This window comes from Miniopterus natalensis, chromosome 1 (genome assembly GCF_054644295.1).
Source record: "Miniopterus natalensis isolate mMinNat1 chromosome 1, mMinNat1.hap1, whole genome shotgun sequence".
Lineage (NCBI taxonomy): Eukaryota > Metazoa > Chordata > Mammalia > Chiroptera > Miniopteridae > Miniopterus > Miniopterus natalensis.
In genome coordinates this window covers 147,538,287-147,562,989 of record NC_142081.1, presented here as the reverse complement: position 1 = coordinate 147,562,989, position 24,703 = coordinate 147,538,287, and the positions used below count along the sequence as shown (strand labels likewise).

At 39.3% G+C, this 24,703-nt stretch overlaps 1 protein-coding gene across 3 annotated transcripts in view; it reads left to right on the top strand.

Annotated features, from left to right (window-relative positions):
• The window catches only part of BMPR1B (bone morphogenetic protein receptor type 1B), a 327,659-nt gene that overhangs the window by 289,493 nt on the left and 13,463 nt on the right, over positions 1–24,703 (top strand). For all 3 annotated transcript variants that reach the window (XM_016206145.2, XM_016206160.2, XM_016206169.2), the window contains 6 exons: positions 4,988–5,090; positions 5,802–5,904; positions 15,897–15,993; positions 17,021–17,159; positions 20,496–20,688; positions 21,993–22,290. In XM_016206145.2, the coding sequence (XP_016061631.2) occupies positions 4,988–5,090; positions 5,802–5,904; positions 15,897–15,993; positions 17,021–17,159; positions 20,496–20,688; positions 21,993–22,290 (933 nt within the window). The remainder of the gene's footprint in view (positions 1–4,987; positions 5,091–5,801; positions 5,905–15,896; positions 15,994–17,020; positions 17,160–20,495; positions 20,689–21,992; positions 22,291–24,703) is intronic.

Here is a 24,703-nt window from a genome sequence, read left to right as displayed (position 1 = left end):
CTGTTCATATAAGCATTGAGATAAATTCAAAATATCTTCTACCTCACTGGGGGAAAAAGAACAGAATGCTAAATCACTTGGTTTGGGTGTCAGAGAGAAGGACATGTGATAGTTACATATCCTTGAGGATGAAGTAGTAAAAAGGCATCTCCCACATTGGCATTTGATCATTAATGATGTAACTTCACCTTCCCCAGGATTATGACCCCTCAGAGAAGAATCCAGAGAAGGGGAACAATAGTAGCCATATATACTTTACTCTCTTTTCTTCCACCACTATGGAAAACCACCCATCTAAGGTGATAAAGAAAAAATAAAAACAGAAACAAAACAAAAGAATCCATAAATCTTAGGATTCTATTACTTTAGTGATCACTGCTCCTCGTGTTCTTCTTTGTTTTTCCCTCCAATCACTAGAAAACACTCGACCAGCTTATGATTTCCATCTCTGCTGATTGAAGTTGAGTGACCTTGTCTCTCTTAGGGTCCGTGGTGTTCATTCATAGACTAGAGACTCCTCCAAAGCAAAGGCTACATCTCTCTCACACTTGCTTCTCGGCCTTGGACTCTACCTCAAACATAGTGTGCTCAATAAATGTTTGTAAAATGAACTACTGAAAGCTCTAAGCACCTTTCAGACGGTTGTCAATTGACTAACATCTCCATGATTTAAATAGCAACTCTAAAAGTTGTATGTATTTTTGAGTTTACCGATAACAGGAAACTTTTATTCCCTTGGATGTGAGATAGATATCTTAGAAGACAATGTTTTCTAGGAGCTGTTTAAAAGTTACCTAAAATCAAGCAGCCTTTTCAAATCTATTCTGATTGACACTCAAAATAAATTTGAAAGGAATTTAAGACTTCTAGTATCACTCACATACTGGAAAAAAACAACTGGAATACATATTGATCAGTCAAGGGAAATATTAATCCTGTGGGCACTGCACTTGAGAAGGTATCCATTTCTGTAATTTTTGTTAAGAGCAAAATTTTAAACCATTTATAATTAAAAATAATTTTAAGTGATTTAATAATTTTTAATTTTAATAAGACTTTAAAATTTTCTATCACTCTGATTGAACAGAGAAGATAAACTCTTTTTAACTCATAATTAAAAAAATATTTTATAATTAGATTAATCTTTGTAAAGGCATATACTCATTAGAAAAAAAATTTCTACAGTAGCTCCTTCTCAACTGTGATGGTGATGTTTCTGAACAGCCCTGGGATTTCTAACAGAGAAACATGAGATCTTAGTGGAAAAATAAAGCGACCAAGGCTTGGGTAAACCTTGTGTACACTGTACTCAGTAAAATAAAACAGTAAGTAGAGCACCTTCAATAGGATGTTGTTAGTGAATTCTAGATGTATTATGAAGTTGGTTTCCAACCGTCCTATAAGAACTAATGAACAATTGGGGTCTAAAAGGTTGTTTATAAATGCATTTGACCATAAATGAGAAAAGTCAAACCTTGCAGGTTCTGAGCACATACCCATCTAAAAAGTGTCACTTGGTCCTTTAAAACTATAAGCCAGGTGTACCTCTTTCTTTCTTGATAGTAGATGTTCACTTGGGAATGCCCAAAATCTCTTGTGGAAGTTAATTCCATAATGGTCTTTCTAGGTGTTCCAGGCACTCATTTGATTTTGGAATATTGGGCAGATCTAAGCAGCTTGAATCTGTAGCACCATCCAAGGATTGTAACAAAACTTTTGTTATCACTACTTTGACCACATGTGACTTTTAAATTCTCAAATGCTTTGCTTTTTCATGAATTAACATTACGTGGAGAGGCATTTCAGTATTTAAAAAAAATGTTTTTATTGATTTTTAGAAAGAGAGGAAGGGAGAGGGATACAGAGATAGAAACATCGATGAGAAACATTGACTGGCTGCCTCCTACATGCCCCCTACTGGGGATTGAGCCTACACCTGGGGCATGTGCCCTGACTGGGACTCTAACCTGTGACCTCTTGGTTCCTAGGTTGACACTCAACCACTGAGCAACACCGGCCAGACGAGGCATTTCAGGACTGATGACTGATTGTCTTGGGATGCAACTCTTGTTCCATTTTGTCAATTACTTTTCTTTGCCTATAATGCAGGAGCAGCATTTTTAATTCATAACCCTTACTGGGGTCCTACATTCCTGCGTACATATCACCACTTTCAAGTTTGTCTAATGATTTCTACTTTTGTTTCCTTCATGATCTTCATCTCCTCTTTTATCACCTTCACCACTCTGGGAACGATGGGCTGTAATCTAAAATAACACATGTAAAAACTAAGCTTAACATGGCAGCCAGGCTGCAGAATGTCCGGACCAGTCAATGGGAAGAGTTATTTGCCTTTTGTGCCATTCGGCAGCCACCCCTTAGTGCTGGGTGGAATTGTTCAGCTCTAACTCCGGAGCATAGCTTTGTTTACATTTGTGCTTGCTTGAGAGTTGAAAGTTCTCAAGTAATTCTTAAGCTTCTGTAATTTTACTGCAAGTTTCCAGTTAATGTTTCTTACTAGCTAGCAATTTCAATGAGAAGCTTATGAATTGTTTTTGCTTTGTCGCAGATAATATGCACTTGAAATGGTTCTCTCACCCTCTTGCTCTTACTCCCAACTACATATGTGATTCCTATCTGAATTGGTGACTGTGGGAAACTGACTCTTTTCTCTAGGGTCTCCCTCCCTCTCATCCCCTCTTTATAATTTTATCTCCACCCTTCTTTGCAGACAAGGAAGTGTATTTTTAAAGCTTAAAATTATTCTCCCTGATGTTTCTTTATATTTCCTAGAACACTGTGACAGTAACTTACCAACAGCTTTAGCAGCTTTTTCTAGTCTCATTCTTGATTCTTACAAGTTGCTTAAAAGTACATTTCCATTTACATAGATTTTGAGCAAGGGGAATGAACTCATGATTAAGGAGAAATTAGCATTTTTGGATTTAACATATTGAATCAACTTTTCTAACCTCTATGAATTCCTAATGTCAGAAAATTAAAATGACTTTATTTCTGATAATTACTGAATTTTACTTTTGATGAGAAATGGAAGTTACACATATAGTCTAAATGTGTAGGAAAGGAATAAGAAACACACATGATACTGTTTGCTTATATTGTTTACAGTACATTTCTAAGGGATAGGTATTTATTGCCTTCAGTGTTTTCATGCTTTAGATTGTCATAGTAATGTCAGGATATTGGCTAAAAAGCCCCAGAGAATTCCGAGCATGGGCTGTTCAGAGGCAGTCTTTCTTCCACAGCAATATTCATGCATTTGACCTTGTTCTAACAAAGAGATTTATCACTGACCCTTCCCAGCCATTCATTAGTATGTTTGAACTTGGCTGTGCTAGTTCGTATAAACTGAGGTATTTTGGATCACTTGAGGCTTATAAACCAAGTAAACAATTCTAAGGGTGTGATGATAACTGAAGGACTAAGGTATGGCAGAATGCTGCTTCACTAACATAGAACAGGCCGACCCAGAAAGCATGCTAATCCCATGCTCGGGGCTTTCCTCCCAACCGCTCAGGACTGCACTGCCGTGTCTGCCTTGGGCACTGAGCATGCATATGCATGAGGGAAACATGGGAATATAGTTTAGTCCTTTATTTTTTGTGCACCCGGTGGGGGTTTATGACTTATATTGGGAGTCTCCTGGCATTCCTCACCCAAACTTGTGAAGACAGTAATGTTTGTTTATAAATAGTTCTATATATAACAGTTCTTGTTTTCCATTTTTAGTCCCAGGAGGGGATAGTGGAAAAATGTGTGGGAAAGAAACAAGAGGTTCTTGATGCGAAGCCTGATTCTGTAACTGTTTGCTTATTAGGCTCTCATAACTTTAATTTCCATATCAGTAAAATAGAAATAATATCACTTCTCATTGTTGCTCAGAGGATTAAATGTGGTAGAATAAGTGAAAGTTCTTAAAAACCTAAAAACCTATTAGAAATTAAACATATTGTTTCTTTACTTTCTAGGGCAGTGATTTTCAACTGGTGTGCTCCAAGAATTTTTAAAACATAAAATACCTGACTCTTTAGTCAGGGACACTGACCTCTTTTTCCTTAGATTGTCAAATAAAAAAAAATCACAACCGCCAACACAACAGTAGCTGTATGGTGTGTGAATGAATCAAAATTATACCTATTTTTTTGGTCAGATAGGCAAAAATAAATATTTTGGGGTATGCCACAGAATTTTAGTAGTTCGTTTATGTGAGCCATGACATGAAAAAGGTTGAAAATTACTGTTCTAGGGTCTTGTTACAAGCCCTTCTTTCTGTTGTCGATCTTTACCCCACCCCCAATTTATGTCCACACTATTTAAAACAAAACTTGATGATTTCAAAGGGCAGGCCAGCCCGGAAGCAGAAGTACCAAAAGGCAGAATCGTAGTCACCTCCCTTCTGCTGTGCTCATCCCCACTCTTACCGCTCTTTAGTTTAGGTTTCATGCCTTAGTGAGAGATTGGTTTATTTCACAAGCTCAGAGCAAGGAGAGCTGCATGGGCGTTCACCAGCACGGGTTCAAACCCCTGCTCTGCATACTCTCTCTAGCTGCATGGCCTTTGAGAAATTACTCAGCTTCTCTGAGCCTCAGTTTCCTCATACAGAAGCTAAGAATCGTAGCACCTTCCTCAGAGTTGTTTTTCTGGGTTTATAAAAGAGATCCTGCAAAGGACCAAAGTAAGTGTGCAGGAATTTGCATATATGGTTATTAATTGTATATGTTATATGGAAATTCTTACTTGGTTCTCGCAGGTTTCTGGACAGAGGCGATATTACCAAATACTTTATGATAATTAAGTCAACTTTCGTATGAGAAGTTTCAGGGTTTTTCTCAACAAATTGTAACCTTTAATGATCATTGAACATCAAGGTTCAAGGAGAACCTTGTTTGTAATGAGGCACATGATAAACATCTTTCTTTTCTAGACACACACTCTCTCACACTCCCTTTGCCTGTTTGGTCTTTAGCACAGATGGATATTGCTTCACTATGATAGAAGAAGATGATTCTGGGATGCCTGTGGTCACTTCTGGATGTCTGGGACTAGAAGGCTCAGATTTTCAGTGTCGGGTAAGGAAGAAACTTGATTCTACTTTGTAACCTTTCCTTGGCTAGATTTCAAACAATCACGTTTCAAGTAAGATAAGCAAATTTTTTTTTGACTAGCCTATTTTTAGTAATTTGGAAAATAAATTGAGCATTCTCATTGGGCCAATTCTCCCTTCATTTTGGTTAAATATCATTTTTATTTTTGCTGTTAGCTTCTGGCTTAGTGTCCCATTAGATCTTGCTCAAATTCCAGTTTAGTTAACTGCATTAAACTCAGCTTTCTTCATCAGTTTTCAGGGTGCACACTGGTTATTACAAATGTAGTAGTAATTTTGTTAAATGCAGACATTGCAGTAAGATAATACATGACCATTTAAAAGAAATTACTTAATAGAAAACAATATTTTCAACATGTTTATGTCAGAATTTTAAGTGAGTTACCTAAATAGTGTTAATTTCTTGAGTTGATATTTTTAAGTATGTTTTTATTGATTTCAGAGAGAGGAAGGGAGAGGGAAAGAGAGATTAAAACATCCATTGCTGCCTCCTGCGGGTCCTCTACTGGGGATCAAGCGTAAAACCTGCGCATGTGCCTTGACCAGGAATTGAACCAGGGGCCTCCTGCTGCATGGGAGGATGCTCAACCACTGAGCCATGCCGCCCAGAAGTTTTAGATAATGTGCCTATGAAATGTGGCAACAGCCACTAATAGCTTTTTGGGTTCAATTTTAGGACACTCCCATTCCTCATCAAAGAAGATCAATTGAATGCTGCACAGAAAGGAACGAATGTAATAAAGATCTACACCCTACATTGCCTCCGCTGAAAAACAGAGGTGAGGAGGGCAAGGCTTCCAGGCTGAAAAAGCTTTAGGCATAAAGAAAATGAAGACATGGATTATCCTTTGTTTTCTAAATGAATTCTACCTGTACCATTTTCCACTGCTGGGGCAGAGGACATGGCAAGATGAAATAATGAAACTGTCATTCAAAAACATGTGCAAGTTGGTCTTGGGAAAGCGGTCTTCCATGGCTTCATTCCAGTGAATCTTATTTCTTAATCTCTCCCCACTTTCCCCCAGAAAACAACAGTTTCTAGAACTTGTAGCATGTTTCAGGGGGCAGAGGAGGGAAAACAGGGAGACAGTGCTTTATGCTTACCCCTAAATAATATTCAGAGTCTGCACTTCTTTCAAAAACTACTATTTGTCTACATTTATTTTAAAAATAAGGACTTTAGAAAGGACTAAGTCAGATCACTTGCTGGATGGCATTTCCTTTTATCTATGCTAGAGTAACTGCCCTTTTCTTCAAATCGTATATCATATATTGATAAAAATGGAGAAAATATGTACAAAATTTAATTTCAAGATCAATACATTTAAGTTTTGCTCATTAGAAAGAGAAATTAGCACCCCCAGAGACTTCTTGTTAAAAATAGCTCCCACATTTCCTTTCCTCTCCTTTTTCTCACCACAAAATAAATGATTTATAATTGTCACAGAATTCCAATTCCTAAGTCTTAGATAAGTGGTTTAAAATGATTCTTCATGACTGATTTTATTTCTTGAGAAGAGAAACTTTTTCCAACAAAATATAATGACATTTCATGGTTTTCATGATAACATTTTATAACTCTTGTTCCTACTACAGCCTAGGAAGCTCTATAAGATTGATTCATAATAATTCACATAAAAATTCAGGCAGTTTTTAAAATTTTGCCAGTCAACATGCTATGTGTTAAGGATACAGAAATGGATGAAGAAAATTCTTGCTCTCCAGATGTGCACAGTAGGTTATGAGAGAGAAACATGTAAATAATTACCATTTGGTGAGGAATAATTCAGGAGGAGAGTTAGATTATAAAGAATAGTAAGGACACGAAAGAGCGAGTGGCTCACTCTCTCTGGGGTGGGAGGATGTTAAAGTAGCTTCAGAGAAGTGATACTTGAACAAGACTTTAAGAAGAAACAGGAGTTTGCCATTTGGGTAAGGCAGAAATAAAAGTAAAAAAATTGAAGCGTAGCCAAGCATTATGCTGACATAGGCAAGCATTATGCTAAGTTTACATTAATTAACCCATTTGAGCCTCACAGCAATCCTGTGAGGTACTTAGGATGATAATTCTCCATTTAAAGATGAGGAAATTGCAGCACAGTGAGGTTAATTTACTTTTCCAAGGTTGCACAGCCTGTGAGTAGCAGTGCCTCTAAATAGAGGCGGTGGTAAGTGCAGAGGTTTGGTGTGTAAAATTGGAGAAACATTTGCAAAATACAAACATATGCAACAGCATGGCTGGTGGGAGAAAATCTCCTAATTAAGTTGTCTGAAGCCCTCACTATTCAGAGTGGGCTCGTGGACCAGCAGCAGCATTATTACGTGGAACTCACTGGAAATGCAGAATCTCAGGCCCTCATCCCAGACTACTAAACCCAAATTTTTTAATAAGATTCCTCAAGTTATTTATATGCACATTAAAGCTTGTGCAACACTTTTGGAAGAAAAAGACAGGCCCCATATTGTTTACAGAGAAGTTCACTGATGTCAAATTGTAGTAAAGTTCTAAATGTTCACTTTCAATTTTTGTAGTTACTTCTTTCGGAACCAGTTTCAAAAAGTAGGTGGTCCATGGACAACATTTTGAATGGCACTGGTACAGGGGCTTATGTGTAGGAAGGGGCGGGAGGGAGGAGAGTGAGGAGTGGCTGGAAAGGAAGGTAGAAATGCTAGATTTTAGAATCTCTTTGTCAAGAAGAGGTTTTTCACGTGCGAGGGGAAGCGATGTATCCTGGAAGTAACAACAGGGTTTAGGAAAATGGACTCTGCCTCTCGGATGCTGAAAGGGCTGCAGTGCGTGTTGTGCTGTAGAAGGGGCCAGGCTCAGCTCGGGCGGCAGGTGAGGGGATATTCTCAGGGGAGGTGAGGAAACGGGCTCTGAAGACGTGGCATTCGTCTCTAGAGCTGAGTGGAAAGTTTTGAAAAGGAGGGCAGCCGCATTGAGATGTCCTTGGTTCAGGGCATTGGGAAGAGGGTGCGGTAGATGATCCTGGGGATTATACAAAATGAGAGGCTTGGGTGGAGTTTGGTGGCATTAGGGTTACTGCTTGAAACTCTGGGGATCTCGGGGGGCCGAGGTGAGGTCCCCACAGATTCCGCCTCACCCTCTGGCGCACTCATGGGGGTGTGCGGTAAGTCACTGCAGACGGTGGCCCGAGAGCTCTGGCATCCCTTACATAGTTATTCTATACACTAGCGTTTTTTGTTGGCTTTGCCTCCATCCTACGCAGCATTTTCGTTGGCACTGCACTGTACGTCTTTACTGGGTGTCAGTAGGGCCTTGGTCAGAAACACTCGGGTTGCAGCCGTGTTGGATTATGTCTATGTATGATACGTTAACCTGAAAATAAAAAGTCCAATGAAAGCCAACAAGTGTTTATTTGAGGTCCAAAAGAAGAGCTGTTCAGGAAGCATCAGTTCAGGCAGAAACCCAAACAGGAGATAAAGGCAAGGGGTGCTCATGAGATCGGGGAGGGATTTCTGTAGGCGCAGATAGACTAACATAGTGATACCGATTCTAAAGAATGTCTTTGATTTTCATATCTGCTTTCTTGTTCTGTTTGCAAACAGTTATTAGGAATACAGTCCTGCTTTAGACCCCATCCAAAGGTTATTTTGCCCAGTTTTACAATTCCAAAGATTTGAGGGGTAAGATTTGCACGCCAGTTCCTCTGGGATGGCAGCTCCAAGTCCATTTTGAAGCGGCTACGTTTATATTATTTTTCACAATTCATCTTGGAGAACTGTGTGTATGTGGCTTGTATAAAACCCAATATAAAGAACAGGGATGGTATTAAAAGAGTTACAGAACAATCTTCCTTGGATATTTTTAATTGCAACTGTTGTTTATACTCAGAACTATCCCTAACTTGTGGGCTGGGGAGTAGTATAAATGTAGGTCCACGTATCATTTCCCTACATATTTAAAACTCATAAGCCAATAGGGAAGACTGGTAAATAAAATACATTGTATTAACTTAACAAATGCAGTTTCGTAATGAGGGAGAGCGCGATCTTGCATTTAGAATGCTGGGCCTCCCGAGACAGCCTCCCCAGCGTCGGAGTGAGTGGTGGGCGGCTCCATTCCCGTTTCCCTGCCTGTGAGGTGCCTCTCGTGCGTGTATGTGGACACCTGTTTTGTGTCGGTCTTGGCCTGTGACGAGTGATGCTAGCAGCGAGGAGTGCCTGCAGCACTCACCTGGGCCTGAGCTGCTTGGGGCAGCCCTCCCAGACATCTCCCCGACGAGGGCCAGCGTGGTGGCTGGACCAGGCCTGATGGTCCTTCTTAGGACTGTAAGACTCACCTCAGCAACGGCCGGAGGGGAAATGTGAAGAAAGGTTGTTCACAGGTTCTGGAGGGTATGGGGCATGCCTGAGGGCAACCCGAGGTCATGGGTAGAGAAAGAGGGAGAGAGCAGGAGCAAGCTTGGACCTGGGGCTCTGCCTTTATTGGGGTTCAGGGTGGGGAGGCCTTGGGTTTCACAGATTCACTCTTTATTGGTGAATTTAAAACATAAGAGTGAGAATTAGATTCAGTGCAGTTGAGAAAAAGCAGAGTTGCTCAAGTGCTCAGTTGTCTGGCTCACCCAGGGCTTTCTCAAAGGGAGCTTCATGGGTAGTGCAGCCTGGTTTCTAATGCAGTTGTTTCACCAGTAGTTGTGCCGTACAGCTGGCAATGTGGTCGTTCGAGATGGATGTCTTTGCATGGACGTCTTGGCCATCAAAAAGCTGCACGTCAGGCACTTGCACCAGGACACCCCAGCCCTCTGGCTTAACCTCCACTCATGCGTCTTGCTCCAGCCACCCTTGCCCACTCCTTGGGACTTGGGGTACACACACCAGCTCCTTGGTCCACCCTGGGGGGACAGGGGCCTGTGTCGCAGTTCCTAGACACAGACACAGATGCAGACACGAGGCCCTTTAGACAGGAAATTCCAGACTTCTGGGCATTGGCCAGGGGTTTAACTGGAGCGTGAGGTGGGACAAGTTCTGGGTAGACACATCCTCTGGGTCGTGCAGATCCACTGCTACACGGGAAGGGTTTGGTTGGAGAGGGCCGGAGCAGGACCCTCTAAAGCTCAGAACTCATGCCAATGTTTTGGCCTAGGGGCAGTGGAAATTATAATAATAATCGTGATATTTGCTTATGTGAGTGTCATACATACTTCCTAGGGCTTTTTTCTAAGCACTTTACACATACTAACTCATTTAATCCTCTTAACAACCCAAAGAAGACACTATTATTATTATTCCCATTTCACAGATGGGAAAGCTGAGGAATCCTGAGATTAAATGCTGTGCAAAGTTTACATAGCTAGAATAGGTGGTGGAGCTAGGAAAGGGCCAGTGTGTAGCCTCACTGAATCGGCTCTAGAAAGCTCTGAATGACATTCTCAGGAAAATGCTTTCCCCTAGGTGAGTCAGGAAACTAAGTAAATACTGGTTAGTCATTTTACATAACAATTGATAAACAGTCAATATGATTACTCTCAAAGTAATCTGTTATATTCACCTTACACAGAATATTCTCAGACACGCATGCATTACTCTTTTTAGAAGATGGTGTCAGCAGGCTGCTCGCTCTGCTCCTCACAGCCCCTTCCCCTCCCTTCCCCTCCCTTCCCCTCCCTTCCCCTCCCTTCCCCTCCCCTCCCCTCCCCTCCCCTCCCCTCCCCTCCCCTCCCCTCCCCTCCCCTCCCCTCCCCTCCCCTCCCCTCCCCTCCTTCCTCCTACCAATGTTTGCTAAGGCCAGTTGTGCACTAGGCTTTCAAACTTTAGGTGCATCTGAATCACCTGGAGGGCTTGTTAAAATGCAGATTACTGGCCCCCATCTAGTTTCTGATTTAGTATGTCTGAGTGGGCCCCAATATTTTGCATTTCTAAGGAGTTCCCAGGTGATGCTGATGCTCTTGATCCAGAGACCACTCCTTGAGAAGCCCTGTACTAGGCATGGCCTGGGAGATTATTATATATCATTATAGATTTATTATAAATCAATATGTCAAGTTACTATAAAACAGAGACTTATTAAAAGAATAGAGGGAGGAAAAGTCCAGCTCACCCTTTTTTGTTGTTTTTTAATAATTGCTCTTCCAAATGATTAACCTTATGGCAACACATCCGTGTCCAGAATGCAAAGGTGAGGTCCAGAATTTTCCTTCTGATACCTGTATTATACCCATGGCAATTTTATAAACCAGTACATGAACTGAGCTGAATTCCTTGCCAGAGCATGGTTCTAACATTTCTTAAAATGTTCAGCTCCTATTTTGGAATTTGTGGTTAACACTGTATTTGGAAAGATGAACGGAATTTAGAAATAGTCTTTTCATTTCTCATTGAACACAATAACCTGGATATAAAAATTCTGTCTTAGCCTCCTTTGTTACCAGGAAGTTTCTGATTAAATTTCCTATTAAAATTCTTACTGCAATTATGAACCATCTTCTGGCCTTATAAGAACAGTGCTGTCATTTTAAGCTGTGACAACCCATCTAATGATCAAAGAGGAGACGAATAGTGACAGAATGCTATTAGGAGGCACTGGTGATTTTTACCTGCCTCTCGGGTGAACCATACTTCCCTGGAGAGGGTTCCGTTCTACTTGCCTGAGCAGCTGGAGCGACAGTGCAGGTAGAAATCTGCTGCCCTGGAGAACTGCAGGCCCTGTTCCTCTCCGATAGGTATCTGGGAGTGTTCGCTTTCCAAGACCCGGGCACTGACTTGAATGTTTACATTGTTAATGCTCTGATCACAGGTAATGGCAGATTAAAACATGACCAGCATGACCAACAGAAACAAAGGTTTGTTGATAAGGATCACCTATTCATGGCAGAAGACTAGGAGGCAGAGAGGAGGCTGCAGGGGATAGAGTTTTTGGGGCAGAGGGAAGGAAAAGGGGAAGGTAATGCTAGCCTTTAAAAAGTGCTCCATGGTAAGGAAAGAATCCCTTAGATCCTTTCTGGTCTCATGGCTCTCATAAGTCAGAAATGAAGCAAGATGAGTAATAGATACAGTGTCCTTACAGTTCAGACTGTATTCTGCATTTACATGGAAAAGTAAACGGCAGTGAGGCTGAAAGTTTTAGTAAAATTATATCCCTTGAATGAAAAAGTATTGTGTATTCATACACTGATAATACGTTACGCTTATGTAGTTAGTTCCTCTAGTTTTGAGTAACCGGCGTTCTTCTCTTTGGTTTTCTGCAAATTCAGGCTTTTTGATTTTGTTATCCTTAAAATGGGAAATATATTTTAAGCCAAGTTTCCAGAGATCATATTTGCACGTGTATGTGCCATGGTATTTGCACATCTGCATATGTAAACACTGTGAACTGTGCTCTTACTGGCAGAGGTATTGTGCTCACCTTGTGTTTATTGTTAACTTTACCTATAATCTAAGGAAAGGACGGATGGAGGGAAAATTTACCGAGACAGTTCATTGTGTAAAACCTTAGCCTACTTAGAGTATACAAATTATTTTCAAGATTTCCTAAGCAACACTTTTCAGTGAATACATGTGCTAATTATATCTGATTCCTGTTAGTGTTAAAGCCTGAAAGGCTTTCAGACATGTCCTGTAGTGAGTTGAGTTCCTAACTCTTTATTTCTGCATCATTGACAATGTTCCTGAATTTATTAATATAAAACTGCTTATTTTTAATGTCTCATTTAGTCTTTTCAGATGCAGGCTATTTCCAATGTTTGGCAAGTAGAATAGATCATAACTAATTGGTAAATATATGTTTTAGACTGATGAGTAAATTATAACATTAACCATTATAATATTTGGACAAGAAATTAATGGAAAGTTCTGTGGATTTTAATTTATTATAAATAATCTATACTTTCTCTGAAATATTACAAAGTAAGATTGATTTTCAACTTACATGTTCATGTTAGTTTCCAGATTTGGGTAATTACATTACCATTTGGTAAGACAACGTCCTTATTCTTAGGAAGTGTACTCAGAACTGTTTATGGGTAGGTACATTGTGTCTGTAACTTCAAATGATTCACAAATTATGCATGCATACAAATCAATAAATAAACATAAATACAAGTATATCCAGCCATGTGTCACTTAATGATGGGGATACATTCTGAGACATGTGTTATTAGGTGATTTCATCATTGTGGGAACATAATAGAGTGCACTTACGCAGACCGAGATGGATAGCCTGTTATATGCCCAGGCTCTGTGGGATCGCCTATTGTTTCTAGGCTACAAACCTGTGCAGCATGTTCCTGTACTGTAACTGTTTGCATTACACCGTTAGGACAGCTACAGTGACACTAGGCAATAGGAATTTTTCAACTTCATTATGATCTTATGGGACCACTGTCATTGACTGAAATGCAGTCATTGACTGAAATGTCATTATGCAGCACATAACTGTATATATATTACATATATATATAGTTGTAGAGAGAGAGACAGACACAAACACACACACTAAGGGGACAAGAGAATTAGAAAGCAAATATGATAAAATTTTTAAAATGATAAATCTCTGTGAAAGGCATAGTGGAATTCTTTATCCTTACAGGTTTTCTGTGAGACTCACATTATATCACAACGATTAAAACATATGTTCATATTGATGGTGAAATAGGAACTGTTGCATCTTTTATTTTAAGGAAATTTTGACAATTTCCTTAAAAAAGACATTGTGTATGAAAGGCCTTAGATATATATATCTTTTGAACTAATAATTCTACTTCTAGGAATCTAGATTAAGGAAATAATCATTGATATGTATAATGATGTATGTGTAAAGTGTACATCACAGAATTTTATGTATTACCGCGAAAATGTGTTACAGCAAAATTTTTGTAGTCTCCTAAATATACATCATCAGAAGATTGACTTTCTAATTAGGATGTGTCTGTATATATACTCTGTAGTCTTTGAAAGTAATGTTGCAGAAACAGTTTTTTGTTTTGGAAAATGTTCACAGTATTAAAAATGAAAATAATCTAGTTATAAAGCAATTATAATGATTTTTCCAACTTTTTTATTGTGGTAAAATACATAGCATAAAATTTATCACCTTAACCATTTTTAAGTGCACAGTTCAGTGTATTGAATATGTTCATAATGTTGCACAACCAGCACCACCACCCCAACTCCATAGCTCTTTTCATTTCATAAAATTGAAACTCTATACTCACCAAACATTCACTTTCCCAATTCCACCTTTCTCCAGCCCACCATTCTACTTTTCCCTTTTATGATTTTGACTGCCCTGCGTACCTCATATAGTGGAATTATACAGTATTTATCTTTTGTGACCAGCTTATTTCACTTAGCATAATGTCCTCAAGATTCATCCATGTTGTGGCATACATCACAATTTCCTTCCTTTTTAAGGCTGAATAATATTCCATGTATGTAGATGCCACATTTTTCTTATCCATTCATCTGTCAGGGGACAATCTGATTTCTTCCATGTTTTAGCTGTTACGAATAATGCACACGGGTGTATATAATGCCTTTTTGTGAAATGTTTTGTTCATGAACTTTTTTGTTCATTGAAATGATAACTGCAAAGGCATACAATACAATGTTAGTAGTAATTTTCCTAAGTAGTGAGGTGGTGGCGATTTTATTTATTTTAGTTTAGTTGGTAATTTTTTGTTTTTCTTCCTGGCACATGTAATACTTTTGATTGGGAAATACAAGTTACATTGAGTGGGATAAAGTCCCCAGCCAAAGAGTTTCGGTAGCCATACAGATAACAGTGTACAGCACGTTATAGGAGAGGCTGGGGAACCTCTTCTCCATAGTAACCAGTCATCAATTACAAAAATACTGTTTAAAATTCAGTAACAGTGATCATACCCTCAAGGGACTATGGTGACCTTAATAAGAATGGTGCTAATATTATTACTATATGAGTGCACCTGATTTTAGGTCCGTTTTCTCAGAATATGTACCAGATACTCCCTGCATATGGGTCACTTGAGGTGACTGCAAACAAAAAGAAAGCCTTTGAATAAATCTCTGGGGTTGAAGTCAGTAAATGTGCATTTGTATAAAGCTGTCCGAATCATTCATATTTCTATGATGTTTGAGAAATCACGCTCTAGGCAAATTCAATTTGTTAGGAACTGGAGTCAAAACCACATGAATAATGTTTAATAATTTATTCTATAAAAGGATCACACAATAATTCTTTGAGTAGGATATACCCGTTTAAAAAATATATAGTATTTATGAAAAATTCAGGTGTGTATTTTTGACGGGCATCTTTGTTTCAAGGGATGCACATCCATGTATAACTATATTTGGCAACATTTGGGGACTTCTGTTCCTTTGTATTCATCAGATGACGACTTTGTGTTTTATGTACAATGAATATAGATTTTTTAAAATACAAATTCATGATATAGAACACTCCGGAAACCACATGAAGAAAGTCTGTAAACCCATCAGCTGGGTCTGAAATAAAGACGAACTACCTAATCATATCCTAGGGGCATTGATCCATTCATTACATTAGTTTACATTCTGTGCTTTTATCCTATGTCAAGCCCATTTCTTCCAGCATGCTCTTGAACCAAGTGCCTAGATGAACAATGACTCATGCTAGTTGAAATTATTTAATTTGAATACATATGTGTGTTTTTAATCAGTTTGCAGACGAAAAGTACTTCTCACATTCTGCATACGGAGCTTAGCAAGCACTTTGAGCCAAGAGTTGCTTCCTAGATTTTAGGTGAAAGTTTCCTCTGTATCACGGTGCTCTTTGCTTTCTTTTTGCTTTCAGATTTTGTTGACGGATCCGTACACCACAAAGCCTTACTTATATCTGTGACTGTCTGTAGCTTCCTACTGGTCCTTATCATTTTGTTCTGTTACTTCAGGTAAGTGTGCAGCATGTAGATGCAGAATGTCCAGCTTCCAGTACCTTTCTCCTACGACTCTCCTACCTGTTGACTTTTCCCCTCGCAGCTTCCTTTGACCTAATTAGGTCTTAGATTTCACTGATAATATTGTTGCTATTGATGAATATTTATCCTAATGGAGCTATTAATAGATACCTATCTCATTTGTGTTTCAGATATCAGAACCACCCAGATAAGTTTCGCCCCTAGGGAAATGAGGGCAGCTCGGGAATTAAGGAACTAGTTGCTACTGAGCTTGATTCTAAGCAGAGAAATGAGCATCTTGAACTTAGAGTGTTCTAGTAATTTCTTATTTCCCGAGCTAACCATTTCCCTAGCATGGCAATATTTTAAAATAGATTTTATAGATTATTAAATTAAAATAAGTTTAGTTCCTATATTAAAGCGAAGTACGGTGGTTACAAATTACTTCTAGTCACCTAAAAACTTATTTTGTGGTTTGTGAAATGTCAAGGACTTCTAAATTTATGTCATGTGCCTTTTATAATACTCATTTCTGATACTGTGTGAGTTGATTCAAATAAAAAGTTTGAGTTTATTTCATTTATCTATATTATTGGTCTATAGATTACCTTACATGAGAGCATTAGCTATAACGTCTTTCACACACCACAGATTTGCATCTGTGTTCCTTAGGGGGATCTTAAAGGGAAGGGTTTTAGGGAAGGAATATAATGGAACTATACAGAAACATTAATGGACTGTAGCCAGCTGGGAAATAATCAATTGAAAGGAACAGAGAAGAGGAATTATAGATGGTCGAGGCTGAGTAAAAACATGTAGTTTACTTTAAAAAATCAGTTAGGAAAATCTTTATAATTTGTATTTTGGAAATCATAACTGAGGGTAATAAATACTGAGCATTTAACCTTGCATTGTTTTTATGTGCTAAAATAAAACCTGCCATGATTGTTTTCTCTGCAGTGTTTTGCCCTTATCGTTGCAATTCAGTGACTAAAAATGATCTTCCTCTACACATCTTCAGGCATAAAAGACAAGAAGCCAGGCCTCGGTACAGCATTGGGCTAGAACAGGACGAAACCTACATTCCCCCTGGAGAATCCCTGAAGGACTTAATTGAGCAGTCTCAGAGCTCAGGCAGTGGATCAGGCCTCCCTCTGCTGGTAGGAGGCGAACATTATATATTGAATTTAAAGGAATGTTTTCTGAGAGGAAATGTCAATAAATACAGGGTTTCGTTTTACTGAAACAGATAGGGCCGGACAAAGAGGATGTTCTGTGCAATCTGTTAGATATCAGATCTCAGATGCGGGGCTTCCTGATAACATTTTGACATATTGGGGGTAAGGTGATTGTTTTTTAATGTCAGTGTATGGTTACAATCCAGACCCTCCGACGTTCTGATGAAGAGCAGATTAGAGAACATTCAACATGGGGCCATCTTCCCTCTGTTTTCAGTCAGGATAGTATTACTGCACTTTGGCCTGGCTTTTGAAGGCAAAAGCATTCCAGCCAACTGGGATCTGAGTACTTTTATAAGGGAAGAAGGCGAAGGCTGCCTTTCAGCTGGAGGGTTTATGTTTCAGGGTGAAGTCCTGGCTTTTCCATTCAGGAGAGGTTTAATTTTCTGATGGCCAACACTGCCAAACCTGAAGAAAATATATACCGAATCCAAGGCACTTGTCTAATGAGAAAAACATTTTGTTCCTTTATGGACCATGCAAAAAAGATGTTTGGGACTCGGGATGGAAATAACAATTTTAATGAGAAATATTTTCCTTTATAAACTCTTAACATTGATTTTCCTAATCTTTATTGTCTGGTTTTCACTTTGGATATCTTGTTTACTTTATTCCTTAGGCCACCTCTTATTTAGTACTAAAAGTAACTTAAAAAAATAATCTCAAGCCAAGAATTTATCTTATAACTTTTTATAACATACAGAAAGCTGTTTATATTTAATATATACAACTTGAAGAGTTTGGCGATGAATATATATATCCATGAAACCATCACCACAATCTAAGCTATAAACATACCCGTCACCTCCAAAAGTTTCCTCCTGCCCTCTTTATTTATTATTATTTTATGATAAGAACACTTGAATAAGATTTACTCTCTTAGCAAATTTTAGAATACAATATACTATTGTGAACTGTAGGCATTAAAGATCTTGCATAACTGGAACTCTGTGCTTGGTTACTGACGCCTCCCTGGACCAGACAGAACACCATTGCGAGGCGGGCACTGTGACCAAACCGATGCTCCTTCGGATGGACATTTTTCTTATGGAAAAACTGTAAACATTCTTATTATCAAATTGCTGGATTTTTATTTTTGGGATTAAGACGTCCCAAATACAATTCTTTTATTTAAGAATGTTGTTATTAACGCTGGCCAGTTTTGCTCAGTGGTTAGAGCATTGCCCACAGACTGAAGGGTCCCGGGTTCAATTCCAACCAAGGGCCCGGAGCTCGGTTGCAGGCTCGATCCCCGGCGGGGGCATGCGGGAGGCAGCCAGTCGGCGTGTCTCTCTCCCATCGCTCTTTCTCTCTCTCCCTCTCCTTTCTACTCTCTCTGAAAAGCAATGGGAAAAAAAAAAAATTCTCGGATGAAAAAAAAAAAAGAAAGAATGTTACTATTATACATTTTTAAAAGAAAAGTACAAATATTGAAATCCCCTTTGTCACTGTTACTTGGCCATTTCAGTCATGGTGTTTTTAAAATACTTTTTTATAAGCACAGATGGGCTAAAGATCATGTATAAAGAGACACTTAACCTCTGTGCCACTTTCACTTTCATAGTTTCTTTTTCTTTGTCTCTACTACACTCTCTGTAATTCTTCAGAGTTCTCTCGTTAGCTTAACTTTCTCTCCAGCTTTAATCCGTTGTTTTACTTGGTCCATTTTACATTTTCTGAAGTGATAATGAACTGTTTCACTCCAAAATGTAATTTTCATTAATTTCCTGCTGCATGCTTATTTTTCATTCCATCTTCTATTTTACGTATTTCGTGTAGCGTTCCTTAGCTTTCTATATCTGAAGCTTCCAGTATCTGTCACCTGAAGGGGTTAAGTCTATTTGGATTGTTTCTCTGGACTCTCATTTAGAGTGGCTGTTTCCTTGGAAATTCTCGTTCTTATCTTCCCTCTCCCCTTCCTTTGCCTCCCTCCCTGTTCCCTTGGCAATTTCCTTTATTTCCTTATGTCAGAGTAAGAACATCCAAACCTGCAGAGAATTTTTATAAAAATTTATTTAAGCCAAAAAGAGGATACACCTGGAAGCAAGATCTTAACACATTGAGAAAAAATGGTTCTCAGAATAACGGTTTGCGGCTTCTTTTATGCATTTGGAATTAAGGAAGGAACATAAGGAAAATTACTTGAATTTGGAGCAAGCAGGTAGGGATTGGATTACAGGAGGGTTGACAAGATTATGTGCTCTCTTGAGGGTGGTTTCTCTCTGAGGGATCTGGAAGAGGCATTTCAAAGGTGTGTTAACCAGGCTGGCTTAAGGCAAAGACAAATCTTTTACTAAAGAAGTTATATGCCTGGGGCTTGGCTACTTACCATGAACTGCCAGGTTAGGAATTTATGATCAGATTATCCTTTGAGGCTACTTTCCCTAGAACCCCTTTTTTGTCCACACTTGTGAGCCCAACACTGCATTGCCAAGGGAACATTATTTATTTCTTATATTTTACCCGTGTTCAACTTACATGATTGCAAGCATTCCTTCAAAGTACCATAGTGGTGGGATGAAAAGCATTTGATAAATGATTTCCTGGAGAGAGGATTTGTATTTGATTTTGCTGGGAGCCATGGTAGGACAAATCTAGTGCCATTCAGTGGTCCCAGCTTAATTCTGAAACCGTAGGTTCAGCTCCTCTACTTTTAAAGGGATCAAAGTTTAGATTCTGGCTCCCAGTACTGGTATTATTAGCCCAGGCAGCAACCTGGCTTTTGTTTATGCTTAACGCTTATCTTTCCCTGCTCTGGTCTCCATTCTTTCCTCCCACTTTTTCTCCCTCTTTTCTTCCTCCCTCCCTTCCCCCCTCTCTGCTTGGAGATTTCCTTTATTTCTTTGTTTGTCCACTAATACATACAGTACAGCTCTGTTTTGTTGAATTTTACCCAAGCATGAGTCCCTTCAGAGTATCTGGTGTCCCACTCTAGTGGCACAAGTGAAAAGTATCCTATTCTGCCAACCACTGTGAACCCATTCAGGTTCTTCTCACTGTGAAAATAATAGGTAGAATGAAATGTCCAATAACTTGGAAGCAGGATTTCAGAGCTTCAGAATCCACCATCAATTTTAAACCTCAAATCTTAAAAGAGGGTAGCAGAAACTAATAAATAAATACAAATAATTTGTCTGTATAAAAGGAAAACTATTTTAGATGTAGTCATTGTTTCTTCTCTGGAGGAAAAAAAAAAAAAAGATGAAACAAATTTGTAGTGCTGTGAATCTACTAACAGAGTGTTCTGGGATTTAACAGGTCCAAAGGACTATAGCTAAGCAGATTCAGATGGTGAAACAGATTGGGAAAGGTCGCTACGGGGAAGTCTGGATGGGAAAGTGGCGTGGCGAGAAGGTGGCCGTGAAAGTGTTCTTCACCACCGAGGAGGCCAGCTGGTTCCGAGAGACAGAAATCTACCAGACGGTGCTGATGAGGCACGAAAACATTTTGGGTGAGTCTGCACAGCAGCGCTCAGGGTTTTCTGGCTTTTCTCTGTTTTTCTGTTCACATCTGCGTATTAACTCATCTGTCTAGACCCGTTATGAAATACATAGACATTTTCTTCTTGGCGTGAGCCCAGGAGCATCATAAGCTTCTAATGGGAGACCTCACAGGAGGAATGACTAAGGCACTTCTGTAAATCAGTGGTGGGATGGAAATGGAGTACCCGCCAATATTTTTTCTTGAGGGGCAGGAAATGCAAACACAATACCAGCATTTCTTCGGGTTTCTTAGGGATTTGAAGGAGCACATTTTTGCTTAAATGTTGTGAAAGGTTGTAAGAGTTGTATCTGCAGGCTTTATTATATCCAGAGTTGATACGGATAAGTGATTTCCTTTTTATTTTCTCAAGTTAGAAATGATCTAGCTGGATCATTCAGCTGCACAGAGTGTAAGCTAATATGAAGTGTATGTTTTGACTCAGTCTCTGTTTTGTAAACAGTGTCTTATTTATAACTATAATACCATGAGCTACTTACTGTTAACTTAAAATATTTTAACATGTTTTTGTTTTTTAAATATGTCTTTATTGATTTCAGAGAGAGGAAGGGAGAGGGAGGGAGAGAGAGAAACATCAATGATGAGAGAGTCATTGATCAGTTGCCTCCTGCACGCCCCCTGCTGGGGGTCCAGCCCGCAACCCGGGCATGTGCCCTGACCGGGAATCGAACCTTGACCTCCTGGATCCTAGGTCAGTGCTCAACAGGTGAGCCACACTGGCTGGGCAACTTAAAAATTTTTAAATATCAACAACTGATTAAAAAGCAGGGGGTGGAGGGTGAGGGGGGTGTTGCCTGGCCAGGCGTGGCTCACCTGTTGACCATCGACCTAGGATCCAGGAGATCAAGGTTCGATTCCCGGTCAGGGCACATGCCCGGGTTGCGGGCTGGACCCCCAGCAGGAAGCGTGTAGGAGGCAGCCGATCAATGACGACTCTCATCATTGATGTTTCTATCTCTCTCTCTCCCTCTCCCTTCCTCTAACTGAAATCAATAAAGATATATTTTTTAAAAAAAGGGGGGGGGGCATGTTTTCAGATACAAACTCTTAATGTTTCTTTACCTCTGTTGTTTTGATTGCCTCTGATTGGTATTAGTAATTTCATGCTTTCAGTGGCATCATCAGAAAACTTTATGAAATGCTAAACAAAAGACACCTGTGACAAAGAATGATAGTTGAAAATGTGCATTATTCCTGATAATAATAAAAAAACACTTAGCTCCAAACCTTTTTTTCTTTTTTTTTTTCTTTCAGGGTTCATTGCTGCAGATATCAAAGGGACAGGATCCTGGACCCAGTTGTACCTGATCACAGACTATCATGAAAATGGTTCTCTCTATGATTACTTGAAGTCCACCACCCTAGATATTAAATCGATGCTGAAGTTGGCCTATTCTTCTGTCAGTGGCTTATGTCATTTACACACCGAAATCTTTAGTACTCAAGGCAAACCAGCAATTGCCCATCGAGATCTGAAAAGTAAGAACATCCTAGTGAAGAAAAATGGAACTTGCTGCATCGCTGACCTGGGCCTGGCTGTGAAATTTATTAGGTTAGTACCAAGGTGAACAAATACACGTTTTATGATTCTTTCCTATCACTTTTTATAGATTATACATTTTGTAGTTCAGTGCTTCCAGGATATTTAATAGAGGAGGAATTTTTATTAATTTTGACTTTTCTTAGGAGGGAATAAGAAGAAATATTTTATTTGCAACACAGAATGTTTGGCTCAGTTCTCTTGTTTCTATGTTCCTCAGTGTCCTGGCTTCAAAACAGTGTTTGTAGCCTGACTGACATGGCTCAGCAGTTGAGCATCCACCTATGATGCAGGAGATTAAGGTTCGATTCCCAGTCAGAGCACATGCCCCTGTTGCAGGCTTGATCCCCAGTAGGGGGCCTGCAGGAGGCAGCCGATCAGTGACTCATCATTGATGTTTCTCTCTCCCTCTCCCTTCCTCTCTCTGAAATCAACAAAGATATATTATAAACAAACAAACAAAAAAACACTGTTTGTACATTGGGTTGGTAGCTGTCACGTAGCTGTTTAGAAAAGTGGTAGCTAATGTCTCAGATTATGTGGTCAGAATTCTGTGTAACATTTTAAGTAGGAAAAGTTTCAGTAAAGATCCACAGATTATGTAGTGTGATAAAGGTAGCTTTTTTTATATGATAGGAGAAAGATAACCTGCACAGGTGTTTTGTGAGAAATATTAGGAACTAATAAAAAAACTACAGCCAGTATTATACTATTATACTATCACTTAAACAGAGAGTGTAACATCTGAACACATAAATCAGCAAGTGTTATAAAACAAGGGTTTTCAGAGCCTGGGTGACAGGGGGTGAGGGCTCCTTGGAGTGATACCAGTTGCTTCTACAGAGTGGGGAGGAGGAATGCTCAGTGGTTGAGGCTCTATTTTACTTACCTTCTCTACTCAGAGCAGCCCCTTTTATCTTGCAGATAATTTAATTAGAAGAAATGGTTCCTCTGCTTTGAAAATAAAACAACGAAACAAAATGAGTTTGCAGCCCACTGAATTAGAGGGATCATCGTATAACTACCTTTTTACAAACTAAATTTAGGCTTAGCCCTTACTAAATTGTTGGACCCTCTTGTGGATTTTTTTTCCTAAGATGATTCTGTAAGATGTAGGAAAGGGCACAAAGGAAAGCCATGCAGATGATTAAAACTTTGGAAAATGAAACTCACGAGAAAGAACTAATGAAATCTATATTTTCACCCAGAAGTGAAGACTGGGGAGTGGTTGAATAATAGGCCACAAGCATAGGAAGGTCTTCACCGTTGAGCCTCCTTCCAATAAAGATTATTAAATTTCCTCTCTCTTCTGAATTCTTTAAAAAAAATTTTTTTTATCTACAACCGTTTTCAAGTCTTTTTTACAAACCCCCCCCCCCCATTTTGCTTCTCAAATGAACAGCCTCTCTCTCTTCCTCCCCTGTTAAATTTCTCGAGAGTTCCAAAAAGTAACCTGCTTTCACAACCCAGTAATTCACAATATCTTGTTTGGTTTCTGCTCCATCTTCTCCTGAATCTCTTTTATTGAGGGACACCCTCGATCTTTGTCACCACGAGGCTGTCCTACTGTCATTTCACCGTCCCCCATGCCGGAGCCCTTCTTCCTTCTGTTTCCCTGATGTGCCTTTTTAGTCCAGGTTCACCTTTCTCTCTAGAAGGTCTGCTCTCTACTTCTTAAATATTTTCCCACCGCTAGATTTCCTGCCGTATCTGCCTTTCCTTCCTAGTTTCCAGTTTTGGTTGATCCATTCACTCTAAAATGTGAGGTGCCCGACATTTCCCTTGTCCCTGAAGATTTTGGTTTGCTCAGTTGAGTGAATTCTGTCTCCGTGATAGTCCCACTTGAGCTGGGCCAGTTTGGGTCCTCTCTACTATTTCTAGGTTTTGGAGTAAAGCATTTTGTAGTTGCTTCCTATGTCTTTTTTTTGTTTTTATGCTGCTGCCAGATTCATTTTCTTGAAGCATAATTTTGGACATCATAATAATTTCATAGTTTCCTATGGCTTTGGGTTAAAATGTAGCTTTTATTCCAAACACTTTATACCTCTCACAACGTCAAGCTTTTTTAACACGCTTTTGTCTTTACCTGAGTACCCAACATCCCCTCTTCTATTTCGATAACTACTACTTATCTGCACAATTCTTCCTTTGGGACACCTACTATTATTCCCTTACAAGTCTGACTTCAAGCTAGTCTTTCTTATCCCTCCCATGTGACCCTGTGCAAACTCTCATGACCTTTCTCACACCGTTTCTCGCAGTAATTATTGACTACTTATCTGTCCCTCACATTGGAGACTGAGCTCCATGAAGGTAGCAAACCATGTCTTACTGAAATTGGCATCCCTAGTGCCTTTCCTTGGTGCCCATTACTTAAGTATTGCTCGGATATTTTATATAATGGATAAATGAATGATTTCATAGG